The 13,892-nt window shown below is 45.4% G+C and overlaps 1 protein-coding gene across 5 annotated transcripts in view; it reads right to left on the bottom strand.

Annotated features, from left to right (window-relative positions):
• NEURL1 (neuralized E3 ubiquitin protein ligase 1) overlaps positions 1 to 13,892 on the bottom strand; it is a 143,024-nt gene that overhangs the window by 75,545 nt on the left and 53,587 nt on the right. The window contains exon 1 of one of the 5 annotated variants that reach the window (XM_064431211.1): positions 8,054 to 8,093. The exons of 2 other annotated variants lie outside the window; for them this stretch is intronic. In XM_064431211.1, coding sequence (XP_064287281.1) covers positions 8,054 to 8,078 — 25 coding nt within the window. In that variant the 5' untranslated portion in view covers positions 8,079 to 8,093. Of the gene's footprint in view, positions 1 to 6,919; positions 7,077 to 7,656; positions 7,825 to 8,053; positions 8,094 to 13,892 lie in introns of those variants that run through there. 2 more of the 5 variants (XM_064431216.1, XM_064431214.1) reach the window with 2 other exon arrangements.

Here is a 13,892-nt window from a genome sequence, read left to right as displayed (position 1 = left end):
CAGATGAACCAAAGGATTCATCTCCTCAGCACCATCAACTGCAGTCATCTGAAATGTTATTTTTAATGCCAACAAATTACAATGTCCCTTCAAGAGACAATTAAGGACAGAGTCAAGGAACAGAAATACTGGTGAGACTAACTCGACAAGAGCTACACAGAAGGTGGCTCTGACTCGTTTTGGACTCAGAGAAAAACATTTTCAAAGTAAAACATTGATTTAGAGGTGAACAGACAAGAAGAAAAATGAAAGGACAACAACGGTCATAGGGATCAACCCCAGAGCAAAGCTCAGGGACCCACAGGGCTGAAGCATGTGCACCAACCATGGCCACATGCACTGCAAAGCTTGTGGCTCACAGCCACACTCCCATAGCTCAGCACCCTGCTGTGTCATCACTGACCCCTGACAACTCCTGAGAGCAAACATTAATTCCACCCCTTGGTTTTGCTTTCACTTTATAGGAAACTCCCTTTCCTTTAGGGTTAATTTTTAAGACTGTTCTTGATGCAACCCTCTGCACATATAGATATCATTAATGCAAAGCTCTTTGTTGAAACTAAAGAAGCTCTGCAAGTTTGGAGATTATATGTCTAGAGATAACCTCTTCTTAATTCCTGCTAATGTCTGCAATGGTAATCATATTTGTTTGGTAAATTCATTTTATAATATTAACAATATGAATGTTCAGGCTGTGGGAGTACTTGCTTTGATTAAGTATGCAAATGATTCCCTAGAACATGTCAGTAGACCCTACAAACCTTCCTGAAGAGACACCTGCTGCCTCTAAACTAATTGAATGATAGATTAATATAGCACCCATAATTCTTAAGATAACAGGAGAAGTAAGGAAGAAGTGAAGAAGGATCAGAGCTAAGAATGCATTCACATAGAGGAAACGAGCAGTCCAAAAGACAAATAAGACAACAAAATCTGACAAACAACATTCAATCCCAAAGTCCCACCAGAACAGGGCATCAAAGGTGACAGAAAAGTTAATGAGAAAATGCCATGAAAGCAAGGGACAAAATGAGAAGGAACAGACTTTGCTTTCAGCATTGGAGCAAGATCCCTACACTCAAGAACTGCCACGGTTAATGAAAAACTCATTTGCCTTTCACAAATAAAGCAGTTTTCAAGTATAAACATAGTTACCCATAAAATCTCCACATACAGAGATCCTACACTTCCTGTCACAAGTGTTGTCAGCAGCTGATAATGCTCTATTATTGGTCACCTTGGGACACTGGCAGGTGACACACGGGTCAGAGGCACGCACCAAAATAATCTCTGGAAGTTCCACTTTCAGCAAATGCCAGCACTGTTTTGGCACCCTGCCCAAGGTCTTCTGCACCAGTTAATCCAACCCTGAACAGGATTAATTCCTCATACACACAGACTCTTTTGCTTTCAAGGGCTATGTGGCAACTGCTGAAAGCAGCTTTAGAAACAACCTTTTCTCCTCAGTCCTGTGTTAGTTCTCAACAAGCAACTGTCCAAAGGATAGAGATGTTCACCCCTTAGTGACTCTGATATCATCACCAGTCACCCCATCAAATAGCAAGTTATACCAAAATCTAGCCAATAACTCAGAGATTATTGGAATATAAATCAACACTAATTTGCAGAGAAATCTCACTAGCGGTTGATGTTGTAGGTATTTTCTTTTTGTGTTCTTGTTGCTTATTTCTTCTGGGATACATGAAGTTTTAATTAGATGTAAGAAGATGGAAATTATTAAATTAGAATATATGTGTGTTCTAGAGAACAACGCTGTTTAGTGTGTTATCTAGCTGCAAGGGTAAATTGTGGTGATTAGAATGGTTATTGCAGTACAGGCAGTGAATAGACAGTGAGACATGAAGGGTGGGGCTGATTTCACCACGTGCATATAGATACACCATTTACCACTTTACAAGGAATTCAGAGAAAGAGGAAAAATAGAGCTCTATAGTGCAAAGTAAGACTGAAAGAAGTTGCACACCATAGCCATTTTTAATCTGGGAAATGGTCTCCAGCCTGTGCTCTTCCCCAAAGCTCTTCAGCCACTGCCATGGGGGCTGAGGCTTCCACACAGCACCCGAATGTCCCAGGTCTCCCACCAACATGTGTGAACAAGACCCAGAAATTGTTTTCCAGGAGAACAAAATGTGGAGGAAGGATCATGTCAGGGTTTCACACTGTTTTGTACAGGAATAAATGACAAGCCAGAAAGGAAAGGAATGTCCATGGAAAATGAGATGCCAATGAAATGGGAAATGAATCCAGACAGCCACCCAAAAGCCTATTGCCACGCAGTGTGGATGAAGTCCTGCTATAACCTAATTCCTGCTTGCTTCTTCCATTTTGCAGCACACAAATGTGGCTGCATTGCTCACCAGACCTACATATGGGAGATATAAATCTGGTCATGCATAACCCTTACGTGATCCTCTGTATACACCACACAAAGACACGGGAGCTATTATTTATATTGTATTCACAGCTTACAGAGCACCTTCTGCAAGCAGCCTAAAAACTCAGCCGTTCCAACTGAAAATCACACCTGTCAATCAGCACCACCTCCCGGGCTAAAAACCAGACATGCTCTCACTTGGGACTTCTTTGCAATTACACTGATGCTGTACAATTACAGTTTGAAAAACGTGCCATGAGATACCTTTTCCCCTGCTCCTTGTAAAAATGACTCCACAGCAAAATTCTGATGAATGCCGGTGACGTGAGTAATTAAAGTGAAAGTGAAACAAAGCCCTGCAACCAAGGATTTATTAATAATTACCAGTGGTAGTAAGGCAGTTATTGAGCAAATGTGCAGCTATCAGACTCACATACCCCCTGCACGTGGACTAACCCACAGTGTACACTCTGGCTAGTCAAAGGTCCTCTGAAGAGATGTGTACGTGCCATCACTAACCTCTAAATACCTACCTACACTGAGCCCCTCTTCCACACACTGCAGCAGCTTCCTTGGCTACACCATCCCTTTGGGTTAGTTTGGTTCTTAGTGAAAGAGACACAAAAAGTACCCAGGTGTTTGGAGATTTTTTTTCCTTAGACTGAATCTCATAGATTTGGCCCCTAAAATCAAGAATAGGACCTCCTACAAATAGCAGCTCACTCATGGTCACGTGGAACCATGAAAAACTACTGCAGCAGATGAAAGTTGTATTAAACACACAAGAAGAACTCAGGTATTATGACATATGCATCTATATCTATCTATTTATTTCAAGCATGATTAGCTAAATAAACCCTGACTCTGGCATATGCAGTCATTCTTGTGGAAACCAGCTTTCTGTGAATCACAAGGAACCATATCAACATTTCCTGTTTAAAATAGTGCTAAGCACTGCATATATAGATATTACACTTCAAATAGCAAGTAAACATCCTGCCCATCGAGGTTGTGTTACCTTTGAATCTCCCATTTTGACTTCTTGCTGCATAGACTGCTCTGGAAAACACCACAAGGACTTCTATGCAGGGTGGTGGGAAAGCAAGAGGGAATGGGAAAGAGGAACAGAGACAGTCACAGTGCCAGGCAAAGGGACATAGATGGGCACTGCCTGAGTAGGTTTCAGCACTGCACAGAGAATAGTCCCATGACCCAACAGCTCAAGCCATCAGATGACTCCTTTCAAAAACAAAGTACAAGCCAGTGGGGTTTGTTTGGTAGTGGGGAATAAAATCAGAAGTGGACCTCTCTTAGGAAGCTCAGGCAGCTTTAGTGACACTAGCTAAAAGCTTATTTTTCCTCCCAGTCCCATCAGGTGGGAAACTTTCCCTCAGGTGACTCAGGGCCCATTCAGCACCCACCAACTCCGCCTTAGGGCACATGAGCATGGCTCTGCAGCCACATATCCATGGGAAAGCAGCATTTTCACCCAGGGAGATCCTGTGAATGTGAGCCTGTGTGTACCTCACACTATGGCTCAAACAGAATCAGCAGCACTGGCTTGCAGGACTTCACACAGTAGAGCCCAGCATCAGGGCAGGTCCAGGGATGTCCAGTGCCACCACCATGGCCATGCAGCCCCACACATGACACATCACTCACTCGTGGCTTTTCTTGAGACAAAGGATGTTGAGTCTCCTCTATCCAGCAGGATTGCTGTGTATCTTTGCAGTTTGAGAGCAGATTTGTGAGTGAAAGGGGGCAAAATGATGCCAGGTGTTCCTCATGACAGCCTGTGTGGGGTTGTACTTGACTACTGTAAACCTAGAATCACAGAATCATTAAGACTGGAGAAGATCTCTAAGATAACCAAGACCAACTCCTAACCAGCCCTGCCAAGTCCACCACTAAACCATGTCCCTAAGCACCACACCTACATGCTTTCTGAACACATCCAGGGCCAGTGATTCCCACTTCCCTGGGCAGCCTGTTCCACTGCCTGACTGCCCTTTCAAAGATTTTTTTCTAATATCCAATCAAAAATCTCTCCTGGCACAACTTGTGATCATTTCCTCCTGTCCTTATCCCTTGCTGCTTGGGAGATTAGGCTGACTCCCACCTCACTACACCCTCCTTTCAGGCAGTTGTAGAGAGTGTTAAGGTCTCTCCTGAGCCTCCTTTTCTCCAGGCTAAACAACCCCAGCTCCCTCAGCTGCTCCTCAAATGATTAACTCTTCAGACCCTTCAAAAGCTCTGTGGCACTTCTCTGGACTCACCTGATTACCTCAGTGTCCTTCCTGGACTGAGGGGCTCAGAACTGGACACAGCACTTGAGGTGCAGCCTCGCCAGTGCCCAGTACAGGGGACAATCCCTGCCCTGGTCCTGCTGGCCACACTACTGCAGGTAAAGGCCAGGGTGCTGCTAGTCTGGCACGCTGCTGGCTCACCTTCAGCTGGCTGGCAGCCAACACCAAACCTCTGTTCTTACATCAGGGCACCCACAGTTTTTTAAAACAAACAACCTGATTTTATGGTGTTTTTGACAGGGTGCCTCCCTCAAGAGCCACTTCAGGAGCTTTTATCTCAATTAACTTTTATGACCCTGGCAAGGTCAGGGTGTGCCCAGGCAGAGGCAGGGACCCAGCACCCAGCTCTGGGCACACGTCTCAGGAGAACCTGCTGTCCTCCCAGGAGCAGCTCAGCAGAGCACGGGCAGCATCTCCCACCTGAGCTAATTTTCAGGGAACAGGTGCTTGTAAAATCCCACCTCATCCTTGCCACACGGAGAGGTCACCAGAAATGTCTGGAGGACACCGGTTAATTAATTATCTGTGCTATCTAAAACAAAGATTATCAATCCTAAGGCTATCAATACAACTCCTTTCAGTATCGTTACATTCATTTTCAATTCAATTTATGAGAAATAGATACAGATTCTGTTCTCTTTCCTCAGCTATTTTGAAACAGAAAGATGGAACTGGAGAACAGTAGCCACAGACAAACCACAAGTGCAGATGTAGTCTATTTTTGTTAAATGTGCCTTTGTAGCACGATTTTTTTAATATAATCCCTATTTTTTTTAACTGTGCTGAACAAAGCAGTGCATCACCTCTGTACATAATACAGCTTGTAGCCCCTCTGAAGAGGAAAATTTGGGTTAATTGCCCACATCACCTTATTAGTCTCCATCTTCCAACAAATAAAAATTAAAAAGAATGCTTGCTGGAGTAGAATTGCTGAAAGGCAGAAGTTACAAGGCTGCTGTGCAGTGCACTGCCAGCTGCAGGCAGGAGAAAGCCCCAACAGGACTGCCAAGCCCCTGGCAAACACAGGAAACATGTATCTATTTTTTATTCTTTCACTGACTTTTTTCTTTAAAGTCATTCAAATAATGCTTCAGAGGGGAAAAGGCACTTACAATCACAAGACGACAGCCAGAGCTTTTTTTTTTTTTTTTGGTGACCCAGCGGTACAATTATTCTGCATACTGCATGCATATCATGAGATTAAATAAGAAATAAGGTCAGGCCACAGAAAATTCAGAATACAAACAATGAACAAATAAAAAATCTCTATCGTCTTGCTAAATATCTTTGGGGAGAGTCATTTACTTCCTAACTATCCCCATTTGTTCCTTAAACTATACGGTTTGGACTTGGTAGAAAATATGAGAAGAATCAGGGCTGTAATATGAATATTGACAGTGTAAATGTATATACCTCATGTATCTCTATTCAAATCAAGGATACGAGATACTCCACAGTGCTTTACCTGTGCCTCCCATATCCATGTTTACTATTGTGACAAGGAAGGGTCTCTGAAAACCCCATTCACACCTCACTGAGCATGCAGCACACTTACTACATCCAAACCCACACAGAACATTTCAGAGCAAAACACAGGTTTTATACTAAGGACTGCAATATTCTCACAGAGGCATTTATTGCACGACATTTGTGCAGGCAGGGACATGTCTCACGCTGCACGCTGTCCATAGATCCACATTCTGCTTTCAGGCTGGCCTGTGCGGGGTACTCCGGTCCCTGCCCAGCTCCTCCCTGGCCCCGCCGTGCATCACCCAACAAACCCAGGGAGAGGGCTGCACTCAGAGCCCCGGCTTCCCCAGTTCACACCGACATCCATTCCCAGCCTTATCAACTCGGCTAAGAGGAAACTGCTGCTGAAAGGAGGAATGAGGTGACTGCTCTGAGAGCCCGCTCAGCTGCCTGGCAGTAACCTTGGCACCGGGCTGGTGTTTCCCGTGGGGCTGTCAGGCAGCGCACACGGATACACACGGACGCAGTTACCTCTCCTTCGACCCCGACACCCCACAGCAAGCCCGGGCAGGTATCTACGCCTTATCCCCTGACGAGCTCCATCCCAGCCCGGGCTTCCTCCCGGGCCAGCCCGGCTCCTGGAGCGGGATGCTCCGGGAGGACGAGCCGGGCAGAATGCGCATCCCCGGCATCCCGCGCCGCACCTTTCCCAGCCGCCTGCCGCGGTGCCGGGCCGGTCGGTCCTTACCGTAGAGCAGGTTTCTGGTCACCTGCCCCCCCATGTCGGCGCGGCCCCCGCCCGGCTCCGGCTCCGCTCCGCAGTCCCGGGCCCACGCGGGACGCGGCTGCCCCGCGCCGGCAGCCCCCGCCCACACCCGCGCCTCCCGCCGCGGCACCGGCGCTCCGAGCTGTCATCTTTATTTACATAAGAAGGAGGAGACTTCGCCGCCTGAAATAGCTGCCGGCGTTTCACCGCTGCAGCGTGTCCCCCGCCCCACGCGCGGCGCGGAACGCCGGCCGGGCTCTCTGTGCGGGGCCGCCGCCCGGAGCCCCGGCAATGCTAAGGACAAAGCGGGAGGCACCGCTGGCTCCACCGGGCAAAATAAAGGAAACAAAAATTAAGAACTCATTTATAAAAGCAAACGGCTCTGGCCACGTGAAACTTTCGCTCCCCACTGCAAAACCCTGGAATAAATTAGAACGAGGGGAAAAAAAAAAAAAAAAAAAGTTAAAATTTATTACCAAACATCACCACACCAGTCTTCAAACGGCTTTTGCAGGTTAATTATTAATTATGTAGTAGTTTTATTACTATTAATACCTATTAATATTAATAATTATTAGTTATTTAATAAAGAAGTGCTCGAAAGGCAGAATGGTTCGCCACAGACTGAAATAATAAAGACATTACCCCCCGTAAACTCTTTTGTGCGGGGCTCGCACGCTCAGCCCAGATACAATGCTGCCTGCGCTCCAGCTCATTACCTCTGCTGATGGATAATGGCCAGCGTTAGGAAAAGCGGGGGGATGCCGAGAGTGGTGCAAGGAGGTGCGCAGGGCACCGCAGCCAGGGATGGTCCCTCGGTTGCTCTCTGCATCCCGCAGTTCGTGCAGGAGCTCGCTCGTTCCCTCCTCTCCATCTCCAGCACCGCGCGCCCCTGCCCACTCACTCCTCTCCCTGCATCTCTCCTGTCCACTGCTCTGTGGGTAAATGAACACAGCAGGCACCGAGCTGCCACAGCCAGCCCCGGCAGATCCCAGCTGGCTCGATGAGAGCTAGCTCATGCATCTTCATGCTGCGCCGCAGTCGCTCCTTTCTCCGCAAAGGAGCGGGAGTCAAACTTGTGCAGCCGCGAGAGCAGCCCTGCCTCCCAACTCTTACCATGGTGCTGGGCAAATCCTGCCATCCCACTGCCTCGATTCTGCCACCGGAAAAAAAGGGAAACAAGATTTTCTCTTGCCTGTGTTGTAAGGATTATTTGCTTAGGATGCCTGTGTGCTGAGGTCTCAGCACTTCTGGAGAAAAAAAGAAAAACAACAAAAAGGAAGAAAAAAAAAGCAGTGCAAAAAAAGCCCAAGCCAAAAAGCATAGTCAGGGTGTTTGCACTAGTGCTGCGTGCTTGAGGAAAGCTGTGTCCAGCATTTTCAACCTGGAAGAGGAGCCTCTCCCGAGCCCTCCATCCAGTCACCACTGCCGGCTCACCCCCTGCTCCCACCTGCCCTGCCGAGACTCCAGAGCCAAGCAGCAGCTCTTCCTCAGCTGAGCAGCACGCAGGCAGCACTCTGCTCATCCCTGCCCAAAGTCACACTCTGCAGAGCTCATGGCAGCTTCTTGGCAGAAGAATAATCTTGCTTTTCTTCCTTCTATTTTTTCCAGATGATGCTGCATTTACAGCAGCAGCGGGTGCGGTGAGGACTCGTCCCCTGAGCACCGTGGTGTGGCCTCTACACCCCCAGTGGGTGCAGGACATCTCTCAGGTCACACCAAGCCCTCACAGCACCCTGCTCTGCTCCCTGGCTGCTGGGGACCACAGATGCCACAAGGACACTGATGGTTTCATCTTCTGGGGGGCACCTCACCCTCTCAGGCAAAGGGTCCAGAAATTTCCAACATCAAATACCACGTTTCACTTGGAGGAATGAAGATTGACTTGGACATTCAATCCCAAGTTTTCTCCCTCAATTTCTCATTTCAGCTCTGGTTTCCATCTTTACCTTAATCTTGCTACAGCTCTGTGAATAATTGACTTCTTGGTTCACTGCCTCAACCAAGAGATTGCTAGGAAAAAAAATATAATTTCATGTTGGCCCAAAAAAGAATGCTTTGTGCATCTCACTGAACAAAATGTTTCTTTAATTCAAAATGAACCATTTTATTTTCAGAGTTATTTTTACCTCATTTTTTCAAGTTATGGTCATTTAATCCAGCTCTGAAATGATGTCCTTAAAAAACAAAAAACTAAGTCCTTTGTTTTGAATATACCAAAAGGAAAAGTGTGAATTGCTATCTTGTCTGATTATTTTATTTTTTCCAACTTATTGGCTTTGTTTGTTTGTCTGAAGGGGAGGGTGGAGAGGGCAGACTGCCAGAATGAGTCATGCTGTTTGGCAGAAAATTATAAACTATTTCAATTGATTTTAAAATTGGGGGTTTTTTTCAAAAAGACTCCAGCATCCCCTCCCACCCTGAGCTTCCCCCAGTGCGGTGGAGCAGCTCCTGGGGGACACAGACCCTCAGAGCCATCCACAGCAGAAGAATGGCCTGTCTACCCTGGTCTGTGATAATTCCTTGAGGATTATGTGCCATATGGCAAATCTTTCCTTCACAGACACATCACACTCAAACTTACTGCTGATTTGTTCTGGTCACCTCCAAGCCCATTTTGGACCTTCATCTATTCCAAATTACTGCTCAGTCTTTCGTGTTTCAGGTTCTCTTCCAGACAAAGGGAAAACCTACCTATTGCCCTGTTCCTGTTTTACAGCTCTCTCTGTCAATACACTCCAGGTCCCCTTGGGCTGTTTCTTTGCCCTTGTCAATAAGGATAAGGCCTCCCATTTTGGCGTCAAGTATAAAAATCAATATCACCATTTGCACACCTTTTCAAATCACTGACAAAGGTATTGGGTTGGACCCAACAAAAACCCAGCCCCTAAATCCATTTCCATTCATGAACTGCATCCAGCAAACTCTGGCCAAGCAGCAGTGTTGCTGTCCAAGGCAGGAGAAATCTGCTGCAGGAGTATTTTGAGGCAGTGTCTGATCCTGCTAAATATACTTATTAACCACAAGAGTAGGATGCTGAGGCTGCAGAGCACTTCTGAAAATAGATTCACGGACATCAAGACACGTATTAGCTAAAACCTTGGATCTTTCCAAGCATCCTTGAGCAGACAATGGGGCACCTCTCCCAGCCCTCCCAGGATAAAATCCCTAGCCCTGGGTAGGTACCAGGCAGGGTGGCCTGGAAGTGTTGTGACTATCTGTGTTGCTTTCCTGGTAAGAAGGCTGGCAGGTCAGCAAGGAGGATGCCAAAGAACCATCATGGTCTTGGAAAAGACATCCCAACAGAGCCAAACAGACCATTCAATCCTGTCTGAGGGAAAGCAGAAGAGATACCTGCAGGGAAACACAGCAGGGAGAACCAGCTCTGCAGAGACCTGTCCTGCACAGGAGGAAACACAGAAGAAGATACAAAGAGAGAAGAAGAATGAAAACTCAGGGAGATCGAGGATAAGATCATATGTATGCATAGGCCAGACCAAGAAAATGAAAATTCAGTTCATGCAAGCCTCATGCAGCTAGAAGTCCTTTGGAACTGGATTTGGCTCTATGGAGAGCTGGAGTTTACACTTTGTTAGCGAGACAAAACAAGAAATAGAACCTCTCTTGAGGGGGGGTCTCATCTCCTTTAATGGTGCTGCAGGTAGAGACATCCAGCCAAACAGTCCAAGAATTTTCCTTGAATATCAGCATGGGTAAAAGGTGGGAACTCTGGAAATCCATCTAATATTTGCCAGGTACATGGAATCTTCTCTCAATGACTTTTTAAAAGGTTTAAAAGGTTTAAAAGCTGCAATCAGTTTCTCTATTACCACTTACACTTGACTCTATGGTAACAAACAGATTGACTAGAAATTGCCCTTTTTCACTCAATGCAGTAGCTCTCAGATACTGGAGTTCATCTGGAAAGATGGGATAATTTATGGGAACACATTATTAGGTATTTTTTCAGCATGAGTCTCTGACTGCTAATAGGGGGAAGCTTCACCTGTACAGAAAACAGATTTCCTTCAGGAACCTCTGTCATTGTAACTTCAGAGGAAAAATTATGTTCTTGTTAGGAAAACATCCAAGAAAAAAGTCTCACCAGCACGCACAAGAAACAGCTAGGAAACCTTGCCTTTTATACATTCTTTTAAATTAATTTATTGCCATTAACAGAAGTGACTTAGATGAAAGGTGTGTCTCCACCTTCAATCCTTTATCTGCACTGCAAAGACACAGATACTGCTGTAGCAAGCAATATGCTGATTAGTTGACGTTTATGCAGCCATTTGGGAATATAACGAGTTATGTCATTATTAAGCATCATTATAAAGCTGCAGCTCTGGATGAAAGCCAAATCTCATAGTGTAAGTCAAAGGAAATTCAAAACTCTGGCTTAAATTCTTAAAATCGAAATCACGACTCATACCTACAAACTATGGCACTGCAACTGCTAACCCAGGTGGCTCAATTACCCCAATACAATTCTCTGCAGGCACAGCAGGAAGGGGAATTTAAGGACAGGAAAAAATCTTTAGGCTGACTAACCACCTCCCATTTGCACTTAGCTTAAATGAGACATCAGCTGTGTTTGCTTTAGTGACAGGAGCTGCAGCAGCACAGTGGTAAAGGCTGTCTCTGGCAGGGCAATAAAGACATCAGGGAGGTGTTGCAATGGATGTCCAGGTTGTGAAGGAGAGCCAGAGGCCTCATGCCACTGCTCAAGGGCTGTCACCCCTGTTTATGTAAAACCAAAGCTGCCACAGGACTTCCAAGTCTTAACCCTGACACTGCCAGCTCTCAGCGTTTTATCATAACCTCCCTGCTTGACTGTCTGCAGGAGTGGAGGAGAGAAACAGCAGTGTTGGAGAGGGACAAAAAGCTGAGCAAGAAGAAAGATTTCTACAGAAAGGAACTGAACTGACCTCAGGCCAAATTGCACAACATTTTTCCATCAGCATGTACATGCTCACAAGCCCCCACTGGATGGGGGGTTTATCTTTAACAAGAGTGACTCAGTGCATGAAGGTGTCTAGAAAGAAATTATTGCACCAAAAGCCAAGAGTGATCCCTCTTCCTTGTATACTTTTGGGATAATATATTGAGAAAACTCTGTGGGAAACAAAGAGGAAGCAAGGACTAAAAATCACAGAATTCAATGTAAGATGTGCCTGGCAATAAAACACTAACCAGGAGCTTTTAAATAATACAGAAAAACTGTGTCTGTCTTGGGCAAGGTCCCCTGGAATCTGCCAGAAGCCCATTCCTGAGGGCAAGTATCATGCTGTGCATGACACCAACCAGGCCTTCAAATGCCTCCAGCTCTGACCTTCATTTCCATGCTAAATTAATAGCTTTGCCTCTCACTGCCATTTCACATTACCTCTTCAAGCACAACAAGATTCAGAAGAATCTTAGGCTTGTCCAAATAAAATGGAAAATGAATATAAAAACATGTCACCAGAAGAAACACTGTAATTTTAAAAAACAGAGAAATGCTGATTTATAACACTCACCTGAATTAAGGTGACTTATGTTTTCTGAACTACAGAAGAAACTAAAGTTTCTATCTTAAAGTAAATATTTTCTTTAATCTCATGAGAATATCTTTATTTTTACTTCAACTGGAGGTACGACACAATGACAACATGGCAGGACTGAGAAATGTGTTATTTCAACCCCAGTTCCGTGGCTATTAAATATTTGGAAACTTTGAACAGTATCACATGATAAGGTTCTATGGCAGCCTTTAGCAATCCAAATATAAATGTCTTTCCATGCAAAGTTACAGGGAATACTGGTATAATATATATACTTTTATATTACATAAGTAGCTCATTCACACTTTATCACAGGCAACATCCAAATTCTGCACTGAAAAACTAAATTACCAGCTAGAATCAACAGTATTTTTATGGCATTTTTGCTTTAACATGTGACTGCAGAGCAAACACTACATTCACTGCCACAATATTCCTGTAGGAAGAGGTGATGCCTCTCTGCCTAAGCTAAAGAAGCATATTTTGAGATTTTTCAAAAATTTTAATAAGGATCTTTTCAAGCAACAGGTTATTTCATTCTAACAATCTTCATTCAGTGCCCTCTAGAAAGGGCACAGGCTGGACTCTGTGAAACCAAAGGGGTAAATAAGGTAATCAGAAAGCACTGGCACCAAGGTCAGATAGACAACTTCCACTGCAGCACGTGACAGCTTTTGAGAGCCTGACTTTGTAATCTAAATAACGTTCCCTCGTCAAATAAATGCAGTTGCTAAAGATTTTTCTTAGCAGATACAACGATAAGAGTGAATAACCTCTCTGTTTCCTGTGCCACCCTTTCCCAGAAAAGCCTCTCACTTACATGCAGGGATGTTTGTAACCAAGCACAGGCACTGTATGTTTGTGATGTAAATATTAGCCCAGCAGAGAAACACCTTTTTATTACCCTGCTGAAAGTCCTCCAGAGAGGACAGTGAAGGGCAGCAGGATCCAAAAGAAACCTTTTAGGTTGGCAAGATGGGCAGGCAGGCTCACACCACGTCCATGAGAATGTCCCCCACTGCCTGTGCCCACAGAAGGTTTTAGCCTGGGCTTTGAAAGGCTCCCGGGGTCACAGAGGACACTCTGTGATCCTCATCCAGGAATGGCTTCTCATGCACCCCTTTTCACCCCAAAACTGCCCTATCTCCTGCTACAGGGTCATCTCAGAGAAAATGTGACTTACTTACAGAACTTCCCTGTCCAGAGCTGCTTTCACAAGCTCTTTTACACTGGTCTCCAGGGAAGCAGAGGAGCTGGAGGTCAAACACTTCAAGGACAAAATGCATGGCAAGGGTGAATTTTTCAGTCCTGGCGAGAGGAATCTTGCTGGTGTAAATACCAAACAAATCATGTCATGCCTGTTACAGGTGTTGCCCCTTTCCACTCCCTCTGTTCATCTTTTACTCACCATT

This window comes from Passer domesticus, chromosome 8 (assembly GCF_036417665.1).
Source record: "Passer domesticus isolate bPasDom1 chromosome 8, bPasDom1.hap1, whole genome shotgun sequence".
Lineage (NCBI taxonomy): Eukaryota > Metazoa > Chordata > Aves > Passeriformes > Passeridae > Passer > Passer domesticus.
The sequence above is the reverse complement of the archived record's forward strand: the minus strand, read 5'-3'. Positions and strand labels throughout refer to the sequence as shown.